The 25511-nt window shown below is 36.4% G+C and overlaps 2 protein-coding genes across 3 annotated transcripts in view; one reads left to right on the plus strand and one right to left on the minus strand.

Moving 5' to 3' along the window:
• Positions 1-25511, plus strand: part of LOC127680559 (RNA-binding protein 12B-A) — a 57668-nt gene that overhangs the window by 8960 nt on the left and 23197 nt on the right. The gene's annotated exons all lie outside the window — the stretch shown is intronic.
• Cibar1 (CBY1 interacting BAR domain containing 1) overlaps positions 1840-25511 on the minus strand; it is a 69760-nt gene continuing 46088 nt past the window's right edge. Inside the window, exon 8 of the mRNA XM_052176107.1 lies at positions 1840-2010. Within this exon, the coding sequence (XP_052032067.1) occupies positions 1945-2010 (66 nt within the window). The 3' untranslated portion in view covers positions 1840-1944. The remainder of the gene's footprint in view (positions 2011-25511) is intronic.

The following is a 25511-nucleotide window of genomic DNA, read 5'->3' on the forward strand; positions in this document are numbered from 1 at the left end:
TACTGAACACAACTGTTTCAGACACATGAGAGACTAGTCCTAAACCTTCATCTTTCCAGTGCCCAGCTTCAGGAATGTCATAACCAGTTTTCTGTTTACCAACAATAGGTTTCCTGGGAGTATATTCTTTTTAACAGAACACCAAATGTCAGTTTGCATTCACATTATACTATTGTTTTACTGTTCAGTGTTCATCAATAATAGTAAAACATATCTAGAAAGTAAACTTAATCCTGTATAATATATGAAACCATCTTAGGAGTGTTCATCTACTAGGCAGCTGGGAGTATTGTTAAAAAGTAGTGACTTTTGATCCTTATTACCTATTAAGCAGTGACCTTGTCTCTATTATTTTTACATTATATATTAGCTAATGGTGTTCACAACTATCAATCCAATAATCTTAATTTTTATTAGAGATGTAAAACTATAGGCTTTTTAACATGTTGGTGGTTGCCTGTTTTGGGGGGAGGGGAGCAGGTAAAGTAGTTACATTGTAACTAGTTGTTTGAATAATTATATTATGGCTTCATTTTTGCCTTGCTGCCCAGAAAATGTGATATATAATATTCCTTTTATTTGTATAAAGATGTTTATATAAGAAATCTTAATGCTCATCTTTGTGTTTTGACAATCTCATGTAAGCAATGTTGGTCCTGAACTCACTAAAGCCAAGGATGACAACTGATCCTCCTGCTTCTGGCTTCCAAGTAGTGGGATAACAGGCTTGTACCACCACTCTTGTTCTTAGAACATTTTCTGAAGAACAGTGGCTCCCTAGAATGTTTGCTGCCTTAAACATTAACTTGATAGATGAGTCAGTTGATGCTTGAGAGAAGTTACTATTTGTTGAGCAGCATCAGAAATACCATAGCTGTTTCCCCCTAACATTCAGTTTGAATACTGACCAAGAATATATAAAATTTCAGTAATGACCCCACATCCTTAACACCTATCTAGGGGCTTTGAAGCATTTTGAACTTTTCATCTTAGGAGGTACTAAAGTAATTTTAAAAGTATTCTCAGGAAGCAATACTTTGTTGAAAATAAACTTTTCTGTTTTATTCATTGCTTTGGGGTTCATAAAAGCATGACTCTTTACCAAAAGAAACTGGTAAGATATAACAAAAGTTTTGTAGCTCTAGGCATAAAATATATACATGTTGACAGTGGTGGCTTGATAAGACAGTAGAGTGTGTTTAATGCTTTATGGCAGTCTACGATGAAGCAACATTTTTAACAAACTACTTGCCTTACAATTATTAATAGCTTATACAAGTAGAATGTGCAGAGTTATAGAGTGAGAGCAGTTTCGTTTTAAAACAAGGTTGAATGTGGCCTTTTAAAATTAGGAAGTAATCATACATATACTTACAAAACTTGTTATCAGTATCTTGTACCTTTATTGTGTTAAATTTCGTTGAAAACACTAAATTTCCATACCAAATGATGAAATATACATTATAATAAAAGTAAAAAAAGCAGTGTTTTTACTTAAGGCATTAGGGTAAAAGTTTATTAACTCTGACCCCTTCTGGTAATCAAAACCTGGAATTTTTTTCCTTTAAGAAAATAAAAGGAATTATTAAATCTTTTGTTATGTATTTACTTTTTGCATCTTCAATTGTTATGTGTTTTTGTGTCACACATTTATAGTGAATTGAATCTGAAATGCTTTGAACTATCAATCCTTTTTAATAGAACATTTACAGAAAAATTATACACTACCATATAAAGGCTGATGAGTGAATGACTATGTAATTCAGAAAAATCAATTTTTTCTAATCAGCATAATTTCCTTTAATTCCCCCCCCCTTGTTTTCATGGTAGCATTTCATAGTTTAACCTGTCAAGTGAATATAAAGTGATCCTACATTTCAAGTCATTTGGCATGAAAACAGAAATGTGAATTCTTTTTTAAATTAGTTTTCATCTTCTCTAATATCAAGTTAGTTCTTCATCATCTTCATCTTCTACTTGTTGATCCTTCCTTGTTCGACAGGTTGGTATCTGTTGAAAAATAACATGTGAAGAAATAAAATTTGTTTTACGTGTCTGGCATCTTTTTACTTGTTTTTATGAGAAAGGTAATATAGAACGACTATTTCAGAAAATGAAAAGTTCCCTGTGATTTTTAAGGTTGCAGTCTCTATTTCTATATCTGATTCTAGTAGTGTGCTTCAGTAACATATAATACCATTATTGTGTATCGTGAATTAAATAAGTAAGTTGTAGTAAGTTAAGATGAAACAACCTTGTATTATTTGTGTGATAATCATCAAAGTCTGTGGTAGAACCAGGTAATTCTTAGACAGCAATGTTGACAATAGAAATGATGTGTTATGAATTGAAAAGATATTATATATTTTAAGTTTCCCTTGGATATCTTACTTATAAATTCTCTGAGGTGATTTACACCACCCAGTATACACTGGGTAATGTTTGCACAGCAGGTGTTCAGGTTGTGGATGTGTGTTGATGCAGACAGATGTTGCTTTATATCTCTACAGTGTACAACCTTCAGTATACATACAATCTTAACTCTACATAATCCCTAGGAACTTGATCTCAAGTTAATAGGGCTAATATTAAAAATAGCATAGTATATAAAATGTCTGACTGATGTATAATATTCAGTTTTAAATAGAATTTATATGGAATATAAACACTAATTACGGAATATGTGTGTCAAGGGTGAAACAATAGAATTGTAATTTGGCAGTGGGGGAGAGATGAATGTAAAAGAATCAGTGACAATGACAGCATGCTTTTCCTATACAAATTTTACTTAAAAGTGTATTAAGAGATTGTTTTATTCAGTTTTAAAATTCAGAGGCAAAGCAGATTTTGATACATTAGTCATTATAAGGGTTTGGCTATTGATCTACAGAGTTATATTCTGAGTTCCTAAGTTATGCTTAGGAAAAAAAAATCACTGTTAGGTATGCTTTTAAATAGATTAAGCTCACAGTTCAACTCCAGAATTTGTGTTTATATTAGATACAGCAAATCTACATAAGCACTATTCTGTCTTTCCGATCTGTTTTTCCAGTGTTCTGCCTCAGAGAGTAAGGAGACCATGATTACAGAAAATTTTCATTTTCAGTGAAAGACTAAGGTGGAAGAGAATATACTGTATGAGGTTACCTAGCAAGGGAAACACTTTTAGCACTGAACAACAAAGAAACAACTCAAATTTCATTACAATATTTTTTTTCTTAGCTTACCTGTCTAGTTTCAGATGTGCACTTAGTTGACAATGATCTCTGAAGAGGTGACTTTGAATTTACTCTTACAATCTCTAAACAAGATGAATATTCTGATAGATACAGAGAATTTCCAAAAACCTATTGCAACATAAAACAACATTTTAAATTGAATACTAAATGAACCTCTGGATAAGCAATAAAACAACATTTTAAGTTGGACAGTAAGTGAGTATCTAGATAACCAACTTAAATTCTTAAATACAAATCTGGTTAAATTAGAAAAGTAGGGTAAAAAATTGTACAAGAACCATGCCAGTTAATCGATATAGAGCAGCCATGAAATCTCTTGACAGTAACTGGAAACCAGTGTGCTATGCATCTGCCATTGGTTCTGTTTGCTTTGCCTCCTCTCAACTGTTCCTGACTTCACTGCAGGAATGCCATTATGCATGGTGCACATTGGAGCCACCCTAACCCTCTGAGGGTAACAACAGCATTAGAGTCTGGACTTTCAGTACTCCCAAATGATGTTTAGTGTTCCCCAAGTCTTCTTATCTCTACTTACTCCATGTTCCTAACAGATGAGTCAAGATTATCAGGTGGGAATTTTAAACACCTCCCCACAAACTCTTAAGCTTTTTAAAAAAGCAATTCTTGTCCTGGTGTTTTTCCAATATATATTTTTCCTACACAATCAAAACTACAAATTTACAAATATTTGGTTTCTACAGGATCCCTGTAGAACAGTAGTACTTAATCTTCCTGTTCATAACCTTTTAGTAAAAAGTTCCTCATGTTGTGATGGTTCCTAATCCTAAAATTATTTCTTTGCTTTATAACTAACTTTGCTTCTGTTATGAATTGTAGTTGAAATTTCTGTTTTCCTGATGGTCTCATGTGATCCCCACCTCCAAAGGATTGCAGTAGGTTGAGAACTGCTGGGCTAGAAACAAGCATCTACTCACGTCTTGTTTTCTTAGCTTTATTACTTCAGGCATAAATTTTAAAAAACTGATCAGTTACTTCACTTCATGTCTTTCCCACACAGACTAGAATTGGACATTCATCCTGTCTTTGTTAGGGTTTTACTGCTGTGAACAGAAACCATGACCAAGACAAGTCTTTTAAATGACAATTTAATTAGGGTTGGCTTACCGATTCAGAGCCTCAGTTCATTGTCACCAAGGCTGAAGCATAGCAGCATCCAGGCAGGCATGGTGCAAAAGGAGTTGAAGGTTCTACATCTTCATCTGAAGGAAGCTAGGAAGAGACTGGTCATCCTCAGGCGGCTAGAAGGAAGATCTCCAAGCCCACCCCCACAGTGACACACTTATTCCAACAAGACCACACCTTCTAATACTGCCACTCCCTGGGATGAGCATATGCAACCATCACAGATCCCACAACAGTTTCTCATCAGAAACCTTAAATCCTTATCTTCTGATCCCAACTTTTCCTCCATCACAAGCCACTGCTAGCTTGCTTCTTATATTGCTTCATCTGTTTACTGCAATACCACCCAGAAAGAGTCTCTTCTACTATATGTTTTAAGGGTTTTTGTTACTTATACTTATTTTTTTCCCTTTGCGGTGTTTAATGTCAACTAATGAATTCTCTGAATAGTTCAAACAGTGTGTTTGGACAACCATATCTACATTTCCACCTACGTTTTATTATAGATTAATATGTTCAATAACATGTTCTAAGATGAAGAAATTGATGTACAAAAGAATGTGGCCACTAACCACTTGGAATGGTTCCTGAAGAATTTTTTTTTTCAACATGAAGATAGACACAAAACTAGTTCTATTGTATTGGTGTGGATTCAGTTTTATTTTTTTTATTTTTTTTTTTATATTTTTTTTTGGTTTTTTGGATTTGGTTTTTTCGAGACAGGGTTTCCTCTGTGTAGCCCTGGCTGTCCTGGAACTCACTCTGTAGACCAGGCTGGCCTCGAACTCAGAAATCCGCCTGCCTCTGCCTCCCAGAGTGCTGGGATTACAGGCGTGCGCCACCACTGCCTGGCTTGGATTCAGTTTTATAATGAAAGGCTTCCTCACAACATGGGCATTCTGTTTGATTACCTACCTGAGGTACTTCTATATACTGACTCTACATATCTTTTTTCATAGCCTATTTAACATATTACTGCAGAAAAGATATTCTCAACTAAACATTTTTTTTTTGTCCCTTACCTACCAGAGTCATGTGTTAGGTGACCTCCAAAGGCCCAGTGTCACTCAAACATCTATTGTTGCAGTAAGTCTCCCAATAGTCCCATGTAAAGAAAAAACTCAATACAAGCTTTGTGCCTAGATTGGGGAGATCTACCACTACGCTACACTATTCCCCGGCTATGAGATCCCTTATTTGTGGTTTCTCCAGGTCGCTTCTGCCTCTCTTATCCCCTGTATCCCTTCTCCTCCCCCAAACTTTTCAGCTTCATCTTCCCTTCTAATCACCAGCTCTAGCCTTTATTTTACAAGGTAAGGTGGAGAGAGGATTCATAAGTCACCTGTGTATTAGATTCACTCTTTGTCCGTGGCCCCTCCTGGGAAAGTGGAGTTTTTTATCATCAAAATACAAACAGCACCAAGGCTATCCACAACACTTCCCCCTTTCTGTCCAATCAAAAGACTTTTATCTCAGATATAAACTGAGCACAACTATTACCATTTTGTAACTTATAAAATACAGTATAGACCTAACACCCAGTCCACCATTTTTGTCAAATAGAACACTTATCTATTCTAACTTAAAAAGACATAATTCTATACCTGACTTATATCCTGGCTTTAGATTGTATGTCATCTGAAAATCATCGTCTCAAATCTATATCTTTCTCAATGTGTTGGCTATGAGTCAGAAATCCAAGAATGACTGTTACCTGAAAATATGAGAACCACAAAATAGAGCTTCCAAAACATAGCCAATTTATAGAGACCGCTGATCATCTGGACAGTCTTTTATACTTCAAAACATTGGAGTATCAGTGTTCAGCCTTCTGGCCCAGAACTTTATAATGTAGAATTTTGAAGGACTGATTACCCTGTTTTGGGAGAGATTGTCAATCTATTATTGTGCATAATGTGTCCTTTTTCTAGACAGTATTCTGTCTGTAGGTGAATTGAGGCAATTCTTGCCTGGTGGTGCTCTTGCCACAACTGATGTAATGCCATTGATGCTCAATTTTGTCTTTGAACCCAAGAAAGGTGCTGTCAGGAGAAGACAGGTCTCTTTGTCAAATTATCTTTAATAAATGTCTGTAAACATATTTTGTGGGCTTGTGACACTTTTGAAGATTACCCAAAGCATTTCTGAACTGAACTACTCTCAGGCATTTCTAGTTGAAATATCTCAGAAATACCATTTCAATTAATTTAGAACCAGGAGTTTGCTATCTGGCCCTTAATTTGTATTGCTTAGTCTATAGTTTATAATAGCAGTTATAGAAGGACTGTGTCTAAGTCTTGTATTCTTAAGTGTGCTTTATAGGTACAATGCCAATATGAGAGTAACAATATTAATCCCAATTTTATATCTGTAAGAAATTCATGCCAATAAAAACTTTAAATTAGTATCAAATAAATTCTATACTAATGTAAGAGATTATAACTTTAGCTTGTACCAATTATAAAGATTTCTACAAATGTAAGATGTGGCCGGGCGGTGGGTGGCACACACCTTTAATCCCACAACTTGGGAGGCAGACACAGGCAGTTTTCTGAGTTCCAGGACAGCCTGGTCTACAGAGTGAGTTCCACACAGAGAAACCCTGTCTCGAAAAAACAAAACAAAAAAATCAAAACAAAAGAAAAAAGTTATAGCTATGTGATGTTTTGCTTAAGAGTAAATTTGCTAACATATCTCTATTTCTATAATTTCTATGATATTACTGTATCCCTCTTTTCTCTTCCATCCCCTTCCCTTTTAACTAAGAAGGAAGGATAGAGACGAGGACAGGAAAAATAAAAGCCCCTGAGTGTAAGCTCTCTAGTTTCCTCCCTGCTCAAAGCTACATTTGTAAAGTATCCCTTAAATGACCACAAATATGTAATTCATAAAATAACCAGAACCATCCACTCCAACATAAGAACTGGAGCAATGATTTTCTTTTGTCTGCTTCCAGCTGAATTGGGGCGAAGAATATCCTAAAGGCAAATAGGAAAAGTGGCTTTTTCAAAGGAGAGCTAGGTGGCATCATTTACCTTCCATATATGCTGAGAAAAGTTCATTCTGAGAAAAGTTCATTGTTTAGCTGACATCTTGACTGCAACAGTTTGAAAGACTGGATAGGCAAGCTAGCTGTTCTGGAAAAGTTCTGTAAGCAAGTCTTCAAAAGAAGCAGCTTCCAAGTATTTAAGGTAGAATCAAATGCGAAGCCAGAATGGAAGGTCCCAGAATTTTGGCATCCTGGAGTGTGAATCTTTTCAGAGTTGTCTTTCTCTTCTATCATCCTGCAATATACAAAACTTAAAAGCAACATACAGTTCCGTAAAGACATTTACATTGAGAGTGCAGGGTATACAGATTGGTTGATGAAGATCAATAAATACAACTGCTATTCTTCAGGTTATTTTGATCACATAAACTGCATTATGTTTGTGTACATGACATCATAAAGGAATGTAGTAAGTCATGAGAAATGCGTACCCAGTAAGTGTTATTGGCTATGTATAGACATTTTAGTCTCAGCCAGTTCCAGAGCTATCTCCATGTACACACACACACATACACGTGCACACAAAGATAAATATCCCCACATATACGTCACCTATTTTGTTGATTGTGTTAGTTTCCCTTTTCTTCTGTCGCCAAGGTCTTCAGAGGTCTCCCTTTGTTATATCTGATTTTTATCACCTTGGAAAGAACCCACAGCTTTTTTCCTGTGGAAACATAGTCATAACCCCTCCCCCGGTGTAACACCTTTTCCATTCTGATGTCTGAATATCTTTAATATAAACAGTCTGGTTTAGTTCAATAGTTTTTTCCCCCACAATCCAATGGGTTTCAGCAACTGTGGTGTTCATTATCATTTAAGAAATTGAAGTCTAACAAAGCACTGTGTAATCTATTTTGGGGTTCTTGTTGATCCCTTTTGTCTTTTAAGCAACTCCTTTAGAGTTCAATTATGTCTCTCCACAGTTGCTTGTCCTGTAGGATTGTGTGATATGCCTGTAACACATTTTATATTATGCAAAAAACTTCATTGTATTAGAGATGTACATTGGACCATTGTCCGTTTTAATTTGTATGGGTATTCCCATAATGGCCATAACTTCTAACATGTATAATGTATAATTAAAGAATCAGCCTTTTCTGATGCTAAGGTGATGGCCCATTGAAATCCTGAGTATGTGTCTATAGTATGGAGACATATTCATAAACATTTCAGTTTACCAAACTCTGTAAAATGGAAGACACCTATTTGACAATGTAATTTCTTTGGGTATCCTTAGGGTTAGTTAATGTAGGCAATGGCATTTGGCTATATAATGAGCAAATAGAACATTTCTTGGCTTGTTGCCAAGTGATAGAGAATTCTTTCTTTAAACCTTTGTTATCGTGGTGTTTTTTTAATGGAATTCTGAAACCTCTAGTACACTTCCTATCAATAGCTGGTCAGTTTCATTATTACCTTATGCCAGAGGGCCTGGCAGACCTGTCTGGGGTCTTATGTGTGTTATATATGGCGGATAACTCCTATTTCTGATCATTTGTTGTAGTGGAATAAATAGTCAATTTAGAGTCCTGCTGAATGAGTTCAGCAGTCTCCATGTATAAAGCAACCCTTTCTGTGTATTGAGAGTTACTATATTAAGAGGCTCTTGAAAATCTGACATGATTATGACACCATGATTATTGCATATAACAGATTTTTGAACTGACTTATAGGGACTCAGACGCCTTATTTACACCTTCTGGTTTATATCCTGCCTTTACTGATTTACTAGCATCAGTGTAAAATGTAGGGGCTCCAGATATTGGAGTTCCTTTCATTATACGAGGGAGAACCCAATTAGTTCTTTTTATGAACTGAAGTGGCTTGCTTTTAGGGCACCTGTTATTAATCTCTCCTAAGAAGGTACTGTATGCTCTTTGCCAAGGTTCATCTTGTGTCCATAATGAGACAATTTCTGTTTTAGTAAAAGCTCCCACAATTTCAACCAGATTCTTTCTGACTAATTGTCGAAGTTTCGTTTTTTCCTTTTAGTATCAATTTAGAGACCTTCTTCATGTAGGTTTTTAGTTTTTTACTCTGTTTATGTGCTAAAAATATCCATTCTAAGATATAATCTCCTCTCTGCCTAAGAATTTCTGTAGAGGAATGAGTAGAAGGTAAGATAACTAAGGTGGAGGCCATCTTTTGATTATGATCTATATGTATATCATGTAATTTCCATTCTAACAAAGCTAACTCCTTCTCAGTCTTAGCTGTAGTTTCCTTGGGCTATTTAAATCATTATCACCTTGTAAGGTTTGAAATAAATTGTTTAGCTCTTGAGTGGCCAAGCCAATAGCAGGCCATAGCCAGTTGATATCTCCCAGTAGTTTCAGAAAAGTCCTTAATTCTTTTGATTTGCACCTGTTGTGGCCTAAACTTTTGTAGACTTAATTTATACCCTAGAATAATTAATAGAATCCTCTTTTTGTATTTTTTAGGGGCAATTTGCAAACCCCAGCAAGGCAAGTTTTTGTTTTTGTTTTTGTTTTTGTTTTCTTCCATCAAACATTCTAACCACTATATTTTTATCTGGATCAGCCAATAGGACGTCATCCATATAGTGATAATGGATTGGAGAAATTGTGAATCATCTCCAATGGCTGTTGTACAAAATATTGACACAAGGTAGGGCTATTTAACATTCCTTGTGGCAGGACTTTCCACATCAGGGCTATCCACAACAATCTACACTCTTTATTCTACAGAACTGACTTATGTTGGGAATGTACATTATACTGTACCTTTTTAATTCTGGTTCCTTGGCAGGATATTTCTCTAAATTTACCAATCCTTAAGAGCCAAGTCAAATGCTGTCTTTCCCCTATCCAGTAGCTAACAGCTCCTATTCTTACTTTTAAGGGTAGTTGTAATGCTATTGTTTTCTGTTCAGATGTCTCTCCAACTTGCCTTAAGTTTCTCTAGTGAAAGAAACCCTGTTTTAACTTTGCAGCTATTGCAACTAAATGGTGCTAATTAATGGTCAGCCAGGGAATGCTAACACAAACATAACCCCCATTTTGTGGAAGCAAGGAAGCAAACTAAGACTAAGGGCTGTACCCACAGCTTTGACCCTTTAATACAGTTCCTCTTGTGGTTGACCCCAGCCTTAAAATAATTTTGCTAATTCATATCTGTAATTTTTTGTAGTTATAAATCATAATGAAATATCTGTGTTTTCGGGTGGTCTTGGGTGACCCCTGTGAAAGTGTTTGATCCCCAAAGGGTTTTGTGACCTACAGGTTTGAGAACCACTGCTATGAGTCCTCCAATACTGCAGGATACAAATGGAATCAAGTGATACAATTTAATATATAAGAACTAGATTAGCTGGGCAGTGGTGGCGCATGCCTTTAATCCCAGTGCTTGGGAGGCAAAAGCAGGTGGATTCTGAGTTTGAGGCCAGCCTGTTCTACAAAGTGAGTTCCAGGACAGCCAGGACTAGACAGAGAAACCCTGTCTGGAAAAACAAACAAACAAACAAACAAACAAACAAACCTATATTTTAGGTTAGTTCAGGTGTAATTAGCAGATTTTACTATGAAGTCAGTGAACACTGATATCTGTGTATAATAGATGGTTGGTTCATGGTCATGTAGTATTGAAAGGGAATATATTTTTGTTTCAACATTCCTTTGTAAACTTTTCTAGCAAAAAGAACATGATATGGAACCCTTGATATAAACAAACTAGTATTAAAATGAACTCATTTACTGTTAAAGCAATAGGTTTACAGAAAACCAGGCTATGTCCCTCTGTATTTTCTTGTTTGCAAAAAATCTTTAGGTTATGTGAATTCTTGTCATTATATTTCCCCTGGTTCCAGTGTGTAGATGCTAGATGGTGTATATAACAGAAGTGGGGGGCTTATCTATATCATCATAAAGGTTGGCTAGGCATTCTCAAGCCTTTTAGCTTTAAGACTAAGACCTACCTTTTAGATTAATGAAATTATGTTTTAGTTGTAGCTATGTTACTGGACAGAAAATACTACAAGTGTACAAGTATGTGTGTCATAAAGGTTTTTTGAAAGGGAATTCATTAGTTTTCCTTCTACATACTACATATATTTTTATTCATTTAAATAATGACTGCTAAAAGATTCTTTATAGGTAACTTGTCATTGAGAAACATCTCAATAAGTAAGTTAGATATTTGAAAGGTACAGAACTAGTACACTAGTCCATGCTCACCCTATATTCTTAGCTATTTCACATCTAACCCCAAACCTACAATATGGTGGCATAGTGGTCTCCCTGCTGTTGTGTGTAATTATTAAAAAACAATCCATGCTAATGCCAGGTAGGCACTTGCCATCTTGATCTGTTCGCAGCCCTGTACATAGCTCGAGACCTAGTGTTTCCCCTGGCCAGCACCTCACTCACAGACACCAGCCTTGCCTGTCCAGAGCTAAGATGGCTCTCTCAGTCCCTGCAGCTAACCAGGGGTGCACTATCGCCAGCCAGCGCATCGATGCAGGTACCTCTCCCCTCGATCCCACCTAAGTAGCTTCGAATGTAAAATACCAGAAAACCTTAGTTTAGAATCAACAGATGACACAACTGCTTTGCGCGAAATCTACCATCCTAAACCATCAACTATTCTGTTAAAAATCTTCAATGAATTTATCTGCCACCAGTTCTAACAGTTCTTGGTCTATATTTTGCTTCCTTTCGCTCCCATCTCACCATCCAAAAGGGCCATTATTTCCCTCTTCCTCTCATGGGCACAGAAAGACTGCTTCCTCCTTGCCCAGCCTTTGACTTCTTGCCTTTATTATCCAATCAGTTAGGGGGAAATTCCACTATACCCTGCTTTGTTTTCTTTTATGGAGAGGATTCAAGGGGGGTTATGGTGTAAGTGAAAAGCTTTAGAAAGCGAAAATTTCCTTTAGTGAAAATATTCCTACCCACACTGCCATGGATAGTTGTCAAATGTTAGACTTTGCTCAGCATGACTGATTTAGTACAAGGTGCTTTGTCCTGATATGCTCTGAACCTTGTCCTTACATAAAAGCAACAACTATGCTTTATGAGAAATGGGTCAGGCAAATAAAGCTAGCTCTTTTGTTCATCTTGCAACCACTTTCATTATGTATCATATTGTAACTGTATCATATGTCGGTAGAGCTATGACATTCGAGGATGTTCTTGAGACAAGAACATGAAACAAAATCAATGATGGTTTTAATAATGCAAGCTGCTTTTCCTTATTCAATAAACATGTAAAAATATGGGACACATATTAAAACAAAAGACAGGAAACTTCAATTACTCAAACACATACCAAATATAATTGGACTGCAACTTTAATGTTACTAGAATTTTTGTTTTTTCATATTGCTGGTGGATTGTCATTTGCCTTGGCAGTATAGCATTTTGTATAGTATTTGGCATAATACGTGCTGCAGTTATTGCTCAGATATCTTAGGATGTAAGTAGCATAATTTCCAGTTCATAATGATGATAATCTTAATTTGTTCTATACTACTATACACATATATGAAAGAAGTTTACAAACACATGTACTACACAGCCCTGAAATGTTTAGTGTTTCACCTCTCTTTTCTGCAGCATACTTAGTAGCTAGCTTATTGAGAGCAGTGATAATTTACAAAGATCATAGCGTGACATATCTAGGCCTGCCAAAACAAGGTGGAAAATCTTAAGGACTAACTATATATCAGTTCACAAGTCAGGAATGATATAGAAAGGAGACTGATAAAAAGGTGCTCCAGTTTTGCAGGAAAAGTAGACAGATCACTTGAACCTGTTATTAAATGCAGTGTTTTTCCTTGAAGGAAATGGTACAAGCCTCAAGTGTAGTAGCCTTGAGAACAAAAACGTTAAGTATTACATGATAGACTTTAAGACTTTATTCCCACCAGTGCTATGAAAAGAGCTGGCAGACCCCTGGGAAGTTTCTTTAGTCTATTTCAGTTTTAAGGGAGGAAATAAGTATTTTTACTAAAGTTGATGGACCAACTAGCATAGTTAAAATACATAGATCTGTGCAAAGCAATGATTAACATAAATATTTGCTATTTTATAATTGTGTAAAATTTCAACTCAATAGCTTTCAATAACACATGGAAATGAATGAGAATGAAATACTAGTTTGAGTACTTAAAGAGAGTTCTCAGTCATCGTTTAACCAAGTATAAAGGAAAAATCAAAAACGATCAGTACTTTGGATTACACACAATAATATAGACCATTACCATATAAACTGAAGCTCTAAAACATTTGCACACTAACAAAACTGAGTTTAGATGTAGGCTTACCTCTAGATCTTCAGCCTCAATAATTTTTTTTGTATATTTTGGTAGACAGCAGTGAAAACCTCTAAAGATTTGCCATAAAATACCATTTCAGTTGTGATAAACTTGGATAATATGTTCTGGAAAAAATTGGAATTTTAAAGTCATAAGTTTTCATGCATTTAAGAGTTTAAGAACCATACAGAATTTTATATTCTCTATTATATAGTCTTATTATTTTGTGTTAAGAAGACCTAGTTTTTGGAAATGACAAAACATAACTGAAATAAAAATTGTACTTAAATTGTGCAAAGTGTGGCTATCTACCTTTTATTTTTTAAATTACTTCTCATTATACAAAATTATTGACATTTGTATGAAAGAAATGACTGAATTGTACGCGACTATATAATCCAGTACTACATGCCTATAAATATTTGTGTCAAAAATTTGAAACTGGTAAAAGACTCACTTCTGAAAATAGGCCTGAAAGTGACAAACAGTGTTTCTTACTTGGTGATGTGGGTCATGGCAGACTCTGTGGTACTAGTATGGACACCTGATTATCATAATAGATAGCACTATGTTTAGATACTATTTGAAATTTCATGCTAAGTATTTCCAGAGATGTACAGGAACACAGAAGAGATTGCATGGCTTCTGCTAAGAGTAGGAATTCCTTAATTTTTAGTTTCCCTAAGATAGGGTAAAAAAAGAAAAAAATCCACAAAGGAATGATGCCACTGTGCTATTATATAAGGACATGGTCAGATAAATAGACTCTAGAAAAATGAAGCATTTCAACAATGTTGACTGCCAAAGCTATTACGGGGTAAACAAAAAGAATGAATGTAAAAATAAGAGCTTCACACACTTGTTAGAGTGAAAGTGACAAAACGATTAGAGGAAAGCTCGGAGAAACCACCATTGATTTGGCATGGACACTTACCTGTGACACTAAACCACAAGCAACAGAAGAAACTGAATAGATGTCCCTAAAATTGAAAATGTGTGTTCATGCTACCATCAGAAAGTACAGACAGCCGATGTTTGAAAAAGCAATACCCTCTATTATTATTTAGTGTACTGGCTGGTTTTGTGTTAACTTGGCACAGGCTGGAGTTATCACAGAGAAAGGAGCTTCAGTTGGGGAAGTGCCTTCATGAGATCCAGCTGTGGGGCATTTTTTCTCAGTTGTTGATCAAGGGGGAGAGCCCATTGTGGGTGGTGCCATCCCTAGGCCGGTGGTCCTGGGTTCTATAAGAAAACAAGCTGAGCTAGCCAGGAGAATCAAGTCAGTAAGTAACATCCCTCCATGGCCTCTGTATCAGCTCCTGCTTCCTGACCTGCTTGAGTTCTAGTCCTGAAGTCATTTGGTGATAAACAGCAATGTGGAAAGTCTAAGCTGAATAAACCCTTTTCTCCCCAACTAGCTTCTTGGTCATGGTATTTGTGCAGGAATATAAACCCTGAATAAGACATTTAGTAAGGAACTTGTATCCAGAAAATGATTAAAACAGCTCTTACAACCCTATAGTAACGACCACCCAAGTGTAATATGAACAAAGGCCTGAATGTGTATTTCTCCAAGGAATATATACAAATGGTCAGTAAACATTATTCAGGATTGTAAGTCAAAACCACAATGAGATACTTTACACACACTGATATGACTACAAAATGATCATTCTAAGTACTGAGGAATCAAAAGAATGTGGAACCATCATACAATGCTAGAAACGATGTAAAATAACAAAGCCATCTTGGGAAAGTATGGCCACTCCTCACATAGTTTAAACTTTTACTGTAGCATCCATTAATTTAACGCTTTACTTATTTTCATTTTATATTCATTCATATTCAATATATGTATTTCATATAAACATATGAAATGTGAAAATATATTTCCACACAAGAATGTGTTTATGAATGTTTAAACTTAGAGTATTTCCCTCCTTTCCAAGACTAGTTTGTGTCAAGTTGACATTAACTAGCAAGCACAGAGATACCAATTGCAGTCTACTATAATGGAAATCACAGATTTAAAACACTGGTTTACACTTCATGTTTTTGGTTTGTGTTCTCTGAGTAAGTGGCTTTGTGTAATCATTCTTAGTAAGTATCCTATAGTCCGGTTGGCATAAAGGGCAACAGTTTGTTTAAGGGTCCTAGAGTAGTACATAAATATGTACATACAGAAATGCATATGTTAGTTCTTGATAACAACATAGCCTCTTGCTTCATTTTCCAGTCCTAAAAAATCTATCTGCTTCCCTGGGGGCCACACTGGCACCAGGGACTCTAGTTATGAACCTGCTTTATGCCCACCAACTCTCCTTAAAATACAAACAGCCATAAACACCCTATTTCCTGGCTTATTTATTCAGCCCACAGCTTCAGCAAATGATCTCTGTTTTCCAGAGGTTATTCTGGTTCTAGGGAACCCAGAGGCAATGTTGGCATCCAAAACACCAGAGATCACACAGGTCACGAAATCTCCTGGGGAGACTACCTACTGTACCTAAAGTCTTGCTGATCTCCCGAAGCACAGGGTACATAGGCCAGAAAACAAGAGAAGAAACAAACCAAGGGGGTAAAACATCAAAAAAGCACCCATCTAACAAAGATAAATTCAGAAATCAGTATCCAAACCTGTAATAACCTCAAAACTCAGTTGACTGAAGGCCAGCATTAGAGCAACAGATGGGGAAATATGGCACCTCCAGAGTCTATCCCTCATTCTACAGCAATTCCTGGATATTCCAGTGCAGCAGACCCACACGAAAACTACCTCAAATCCACTCTTAAGATGGTGATAGAAGCCATTAAAGATGAAATAAATCCCTTAAACAAAATACAGGAAAATACAGTCAAACAGGCATAAAAATGAATAAAACTACTTAAAAATGGAAATAGAGTCAATAAAGAAAACACAAACTTAGGGAATCCTGGAGATGGAATATCTAGGTAAGTGAAAAAGAATTTAAAAAAGTAAGCATAAGCAAAAGAATATAAGACATAAAAGAGAAAAATCTCAGGCAAAGAACATACAACAGGAAAAAAAAAAAAAGATGTACATTAGTCAAGGAAAAAGTTCCTAACACTAACCTCCAGGACATCTGGGAAACTATGAAAAGACCAAACTTAAAAATAGAATATAAGGAGACGATTCCTATCTCAAAGTCTTACAAAATATTTTTGACAAAATCACAGAACATCATTACCCTACTGTATTAATTTGGGTTCTCTAGAGTCACAGAATGTATGGACAATCTCTAGTTAGGGAATTTGTCGATGACGTACAGTCAATAGTCCAATTCCCCAAAAAATGGGCAGCAGCAGCTGTGGATGGAAGTCCAAGGATCTAGCAGTTGCTCAGTCCCATGAGGCAAGCAGGCAAGGAAGAGTGAGTAAATCTTCCTTCTTCCAATGTCCTTATATATCTCCAGCTGAGGGTGTAGCCCATGCCTTTAATCCCAAATGATCTTGAACTCGGAAATCTTGTTTTAATCTTCTGGAATTCATAGCCACTATGCTTCAAGATCTCCTTGCCAAGATCCAGGTTAGAAACTTATATCTCTGAGCTTCCAGCTTAGGATCATAGATGAGCCTTCCAATTCTAGATTGTAGTTCATTCCAGATATAGTCAAGTTGACAACCAGGAATAGCCACTACACCTACCATAAAGAAAAGATGCCTAATAAATGTACAAGAAGCTGAGCTCACCAACCAGATTGGACTAGAAAAGAAAAGGGCTGGCTCCCCACCACATAATAAAACACTAAACATACAGAACCAAGAGAGAACAATAAAAGCTTTAAGGGGAAAGACCAAGTAACATATAAAGACAGATTCATTAGAATTATATTCCACTTCTCAATGGCAACTCTAAAAGCCAGAAGGTCCAGAGCAAATGTCTTACAGACTCTAACACCACAGATACTGTACATAACAAAATATTAAATCACTATAAATGAAGAAAACAAGCTATTCCAAAACAAAACCAAAATTAAACAATAACCGCAGAACCATCCCTACAAAAGATACTAGAAGGATAGCTCCAACCCAAAAAGATTAACTATGCCCTGAAAAACACAGGAAATGTATAATTTCACATGAGCAAAAGAAGGGCACACACACACAATCACCACCATTGGTCAATAATATGTCTTAGCATCGATGGAGTCAATTCCCTGATAAAAACACAGGCTAACATAGTGGATCCAAAATTGGGATCCATCATTCTGCTGCATACAAGAAACACACCGCAACAGCAAAGATAGACATTACCTTAGAGCAAATGTTGGAAAAAATTGTTGCAGCAATGGACCTAAAAAGCCTGCAAGTGTAACCATTGTAATAATCTAACAAAACAGCCCGTTCACCAAAATTAATCAAGAGAAATGATACTCATTAAAGGGAAAAATCCACCAAGATGATGCCTCAATTCATTGCCCAAATGCAAAGGCACCCATTTTGTAAAAGAAACATTACTAAAAATTAAATCACACATCGAACCCTGCACATTAATAATGGGAGACTTCAGCATCCCACTCTCAACATGGACAGCACATTCAGACAGTAACTAAACAGAGAAAAATTGAACTAACAGACTAAAATGGACCTAAAAGATATCTACAGAACATTTCACCCAAACACTAAGCAATTTACCTTCTCAGCACCTCACAGAACCTTCTCCAAAATTGACCATATACTTAGTCACAAAGCAAGACACAGAAGATACAGGAAAATTGAAATAATTCCCTGTATCTTATCAGACCACCGTAGATTAAAGCTGGAGTCCAGCAACAGAAATACCTGAAATTATTCAAAATGATGGAAACTGAGCAACTCTCTACTCAATGACCTCTGAATCAAGGAAGTATTAAGGGTAGAATGATGGAGCCAGTGTTACTGATCTCATTGGGGTGCCAACTGCCATCCTTCCAGGAAACCCTTTTCATAGGGTTGATGGATGTGCATTTTCTGAAATATTCTTCTAACAAGATATCTGGCTACCAGGACTGCTTCATTTTGGTCGGAGTCCATCCACCCCCAAACTGCCTTAGTGCATTGGAGGCGCCAAACAGGGCACAGGAGAGCACTGAGACTTCGAAGTGCTGGTTGAGATTGCAGGTCTCTGGCCTCCAGAAAGGAATGAAGAAGATATGTTCCCATGAGACTTTGCAGAGAACCAAGACAAGGTACACAGTGTCAGGATGGGCTAAAGAACAGGATCTGAATGCCATGGTTGCCAAAGGCCTTGTAAGGGTCACCATGGTACTCGTACCCACAGTATGCAGTATTCTGCTCCCCAGCAGCCTCCATGGTGAGTCTGCTGAGTTGATTGCATGTTTTTTTTTACTCAGGTAAGATAAGGATTTGTAATAAAAATGCTGTTCTGCCATTGGTAAAGATAAAGAGGGTATATATTTAATTCTAGGGGGAATTGCATCTAAAGTGCTTAGAAAAATTTGAGTTCACATTATGTCTTTCCCAAATGACTAACATTGGTCTGGTTAGTAGAATGTATGACAAAATTTGTATGCTTTCAAGTAGGTCCCTGAAAAGAATCTTCTTAAAAACTTTTGAGTCATTATTTTATTGAACTTCAAATAACTTATCTGGATACACTTAAAATTAATGAAGACTAAGAAAGGAGAGTTAGAATGGTTGGGATTAATCTGCAAGCATGCTATGGGTGCATTTTGACTCTAGTCTTCCTTGAAGATGTGCAACTTGACAAAACTTCTAGGAAATTAGTATTTATCTGTAGTGCAAGGTCTTGACACAGAGAAACACAGTTAACGTCAAAATAACTATAGACACTGTAGGCTCAACAGGCAATATGAACCCTAGGAAAGAATATAAACTAAGACCATTAAGCATAAATTTGAGGTTGTATCATCTATATTATTCTTTTTGTGAGAAGTTGAAGACCATGCAGCTCAGTAGTAGAATGTATGACAAAATTTGTATGCTTTCAAGTAGGTCCCTGAAAAGAATCTTCTTAAAAACTTTTGAGTCATTATATTAGCTTAATTTTATAATAGCGATTTATAATAGCTTAAATGGAAAAAAAAGCATAAGTCTGAAGGTATATGATTAGTGATCTTCATTTTGCATGCATATTGGCTCATCCTCTTAATTGTAGGTGGCTGCCATGTACCAGACTCATCTTTCAAATTCAAGATATGAGTAAGGAAAGGAGCTGAACAGCAGGCATTTCATGCCTCTTCATTCAATGATTCAATAGGTTCTTATATGTTGTGCTAAATTCTGTACATATATGTAAGCTTTCAATCATTTTTAAGCAACTGTGAGTAAGTAATGTAATTATCTTCATGTAACAGCTTTAGAGACATGCTCAATGCTACCCACTAAAGATGTAAGAGTTTATTATTAAAGTGGCAGTAACTACGGGAGTGTGGATTAATGACAGCTGAGAAGGAATATACCAGTGAAAGAATAGGATCAGAGAAAAAAGCACATGCTATTGAATATGGACTATGAAGTAGCCACCAAACTTTGCTCCTTTTACAATATCAATATTAATCTGACATCTTTCTGGAAATCATTACTCTATTAAAAGAAAGGAAGAATTGGAGATTTAAAACTTACATAAATCCTCTGCTTTCAGTTTGCTAAAACAAATTTTGAATTCTGTCAGTTAAGCTGTAGAAGTTGTTTAACATAAATGTTTTATCCACTAACAATATAAATGCTGCATAGGATGTTATCATAGAGAAATAGTCTTTGGTACTAGCATTTGAATGATCCTGTTTTGCATCTAGGGGTATGATTTCATTACAGTGTTTGGGATAGAAGCAATGCAGTATGAATAAGACATGAGAGGAAGCTGATAAAAATAAATTTGATAGTTAATGAGGCATAAGAGTGAATAGACAGGACACCACTGGGCATAACTTGAACCAGTGGGATCCAGGGACACAGGAACCCTGCCAACCAGTGGCACAGGTACCTTCTGGTTTGGGCTGTTTTACCTTGGGCATGAAATCCAATGCCAGTCCTGCAACAACCAGAGGTAGCTCCACTCCTACGTGCTCTAACATGCCCAGGATCCCAGGAACTTGATCATACCAGGATCTCAGGGCCCCAGAGGCAGCTTGACTTCAGGAGCTCTGACACACTGAGGATCTGAGGATATCACAAGATCCCAGAATTACAGGACCACAGAGACTGAGGAGTTCTGATACAACAAGGATTACAGGAAGGACAGGCTCCAGTCAGATATAGTGAGGTCAGGTAGCACTAGTGACAGTCAGATGTCGGGAGGCAAGTTTAAGAACATAAACAACAGAAACCAAAGTAACTTGGCATCACCAGAACCCAATTCTCCCACTGTAGCAAGTCCTGGATACACCATCACACTGGAAAAGCAAGATTCAGATCTAAAATCACTTCTCATGATGATGATAGAGAACTTTAAGAAGGACATAAATAACTCCTTTAAAGAAATATAGGAGAACACAGTTAAAAGGGTAGAAGAAGGAAACACAAAAATAACTTAAAGAATTATAGGAAGACATAAACAGGTGAAGGAAATGAACAAAACTATTCAAGATCTAAAAAATGGAAATAGAAACAATAAACCACAAAGGGAGATAACCCTGGAGTTAGAATACCTAGGAAAGAGATTAGGAGTCATAGATGCAATACAAGAGATAGAAGAGAGATTCTCAGGTGCAGAAGATACCTTAGAAAACATTGACATGACAGTCAAAGAAAATGCAAAATGCCAAAATCTCCTAACCCAAAACCTCCAGGAAATCCAGGACACAATGAGAAGACCAAACCCAGGGATAATAGTTATAGAAGAGAGTAAAGATTCTCAATTTAAAGGTCCAATAAATACCTTTCACAAAAATTATAGAAGAAAAATTCCCTATCATATAGAAAGAGATGTCCATAAACATACAAGAAGGCTACAGTACTTCAAATAAATTAGACCAGAAAATAAATTTCTCCTGTCACATAATAGTCCAAACACCACATACACTAAACAAAGAAAGAACATTAAAAGCACTAAGGGGAAAAGTCAAGTAACATATAAAGGCAGATCTATCAGAATTACACCAGGCCTCTCACCAGAAACTATGGAAGCTAGAAGATCCTGGGCAGATGCCATGCAGACACTAAGAGAGCACAAATATCAGTGCATGCTACCATATCCAGAAAAACTCTCAACTACCATAGGCAGAGAAAATAAGATATTTCATGACAAAACCAAATTTACACAATGTCTTTCCCCAAACCCAGCTCTACAAAGGATTTTAGATGGAAACCACCAACACAAGGAAGGAAACTACACCTTAGACAAAGCAAGAAGGTAATCTTTAAACAAACCCAAAAGAAGATAGCCACACAAATATATTCCAACCCTAACAACAAAAATAACAGGAAGCAACAATCACTTTTCCTTAACATATCTTAACATCCATGGATTCAATTTCCCAATAAAACAGCATAGACTAACAGACTGGACACATAAACAGAACCCAGCATTTTGGTGCATTAAAAACCTCAGTGACAAAGACAAACATTACCTCAGAGTAAAAAGTTGGAAAACAATTTTCCAAGCAAATAGTCTCATGAAACAAGCTAGAGTAGCTATTCTAATATCGAAAAAAAATCAACTTTCAGCCAAAAGTTATCAAAAAAGATAAGGAAGGACACCTAATACTGGTCAAAGGAACCGTCTACCAAGATGAACTCTCAATTGTGAACATCTATGCTCCAAATGCAAGAGCACTCACATTCATAAAAGAAACTTTACTAAAGTTCAAAGCATACATCACACCCTACATAATAATAGTGGGAGACTTCAACACCCCACTCTCAGCAATTGAAAGATCATTCCAACAAAAATAACAGAAAACACACATACACATGGAAGCTGAACAATGCTTTACTCAATGATCACTTGGTCAAGAAAGAAATCAAGAAATTAAAGACTTTTTAGAATTTAATGAAAACGAAGACACATCATACCAAAACTTATCAGACACAATGAAAGCACTGGTAAGAGGAAAACTCATAGCTCTAAGTGCCTCCAAAAAGAAATTGGAGAGAGCTTACACTAGAAGCTTGACAGTACACTTGAAAGTTCTAGAATAAGAAGCAAACACACACACGAGGAACAGATGGCAGGAAATAATCAAACTCAGGGCTGAAATCAAACAAATAGTACCAAAAAGAACTACAAGAAGAATCAGCAATACCAGGTGCTAGTTCTTTGAGCAAATCAACAGGATAGATAAACCCTTAACAAACTAACCAGAGGGCACAGAGACAGTATCCAAATTAATAAAATCAGAAATGAAAAGGGAGACATAACAATGGAAACTGTGAAAATTGAAAAAAAAAATCACCCCATACTACTACAAAAGATCATACTCAACAAAATTGGAAAATCTGGATGAAAGGGGCAATTTTCTAGACACATATCAGTGGCCAAAGTTAAAACAGGATCTGATAAACCATCTAACCCGTCCCATAACCCCTAAAGAAATAGAAGCAGTCATTAATAGTCTCTCAAACAACAACAACAACAACAACAACAACAAAAAGCCCAGTAACAGATGGGTTTAGTGGAGAATTCTATTAGACCTTCAAAGAAGACCTAATACAAATACTCTTCAAACTATTCCACAAAATAGGAACAATAAGACAATTTGTTCTATGAAGTCACAATTATGTTTATTATACCTAAACCACACAAAGACCAAAGAAAGAACAGAACTTCAGACCAATTTCCTTTATAAACATTGATGCAAAAATACTCAATAAAATTCTTGCCAACCGAATCCAAGAACACATCAAAAAGATCATCCATCACAATCAAGTAGGCTTCATCACAGGAATGCCTGGATGGTTCCATATATAGAAATCTGTCAACCTAATCCGCTACATAAACAAACTCAAAGAAAAACCCCACATGATCATTTCATTAGATGCTGAAAAAGCATTTGACAAAATTCAGCATCCATTCATGTAAAAAGTCTTGGAATGATCAGTAATTCAAAACCCATACCTAAACATAGTAAAAACAATATACAGCCAACCAGTAGCCAACATCAAACTATATGGAGAGTAACTTAAAGCAATCTCACTAAAATTCGGGACTAGACAAGCCTGCCCTCTTTCTCCCTCCCTGTTCAATATAGTCCTTTAAGCCCTAGCTAGAGCAATTAGATAACAAAAGGACGTCAAAGGGATTCAGATTGGAAAGGAAGAAATCAAAATATCACTATATGAAAATGATATGATAATATGCTTAAGTAACCCCAAAAATTCCACCAGAGAAATCCTAAACCTGCTAAACAACTCCAAAAAGTTAGCTGGATATAAAATTGATCCATTCATATCTCCCTGTACAAACCTCAAGTCCAACTGGATCCAGGACATCCACCTAAAACCAGATTACTGAATCTAAGCGAATAGAATGTAGGGAAAATCTCAAATACATGAGCATAAAGGGAAAGTTCCTGAGCAGAACAGCAATGCCTTATGCTCTAAGATCAAAAATCGACAAATGGGACATCATAAAATTGTAAATCTTTTGTAAGGTAAAGGACACTGTCAACAGTACAAAACAGCAACCCACAGACTTGGAAAAGATCTTTTTACCAATTCTAAATCCGATGGATGGCTAATATCCAATATGGACAAAGAACTCAAGAAGGTAGACCCAACTTTGGTCTTCCTTCTTCTTGAGCTTCATGTGGTCTGTGAGTTGTATCTTGTGAATTCTGAGTTTTTGGGCTAATATCCGCTTATCTGTGATTGCATACTCTGTGTATCTTTTGTGATTGGGTTACCTCACTCAGGATAATAGTTTCTAGCTCTATCCATTTGCCTAAAAATTTCATGAATTTATTGTTTTTAATAGCTGAGTAGTACTCCATTGTGTAAAAGTATCACATTTTCTGGACTCTTTCCATATTCTGGCTAGTATAAACAAGGCTGCTATGAACATAATGGAGCATATGTCCTTATTACATGTAAGAGCATCTTCTGAGTATATGCCCAGGAGTGGCATAGCTGGGTCCTTAGGTAGTACTGTGTCTAATTTTCTGAGGAATTGCCAAACTGATTTCCAGAGTGGTTTTACCAGCTTGCAATCCCACTAGCAGTGGAGGAGTGTTCCTCTTTCTCCACATCCTCTCCAGCATGTGCTGTCTCCTGAGTTTTTGATCTTGGCCATTCTGACTGGTGTAAGATGGAATCTCGTCATTGTTTTGATTTGCATTTCCCTGATGATTAAGGATGTTGAACATTTCTTTAGGTATTTCTCAGTCATCTGGTATTCCTCATTTGAGAATTCTTTGTTTAGCTGTGTACTCCATTTTTAATAAGGTTATTTGGTTCTCTGGAGTCCTTGAGTTCTTTGTATGTATTGGATATTAGTTCTTTATTGGATGTAGGGTTGGTAAAGATCTTTTCCCAATCTTTTGGTTGCTGTTTTGTCCTATTGACAGTGTCCTTTGCTTTATGGATACTTTGATCTTTTTTGGAAAGTGGATCAAAATAACCATGACTCTCAACCAACCAATAGAATGAGAATAGGGTCCACAATGGAACAGATAGAGAGTGCACCCAAGGAGCTTAAGGTTTGCAGCTCCACAGGAGAAACAATAATATGTACCAACCAATACCCCCAGAACTCCCATGAACCAAACCATCAACCAACTAGTACACATGGAGGGAGCCACGGCTCCACCAACATACATAGCAGAAGATGACCATTTGAGGCATCAATGAGAGGAGAGGCCATTGGACCTGTGAAGGCTTGATTCCC

This window comes from Apodemus sylvaticus, chromosome 3 (assembly GCF_947179515.1).
Source record: "Apodemus sylvaticus chromosome 3, mApoSyl1.1, whole genome shotgun sequence".
NCBI classification, from domain to species: Eukaryota; Metazoa; Chordata; class Mammalia; order Rodentia; family Muridae; genus Apodemus; species Apodemus sylvaticus.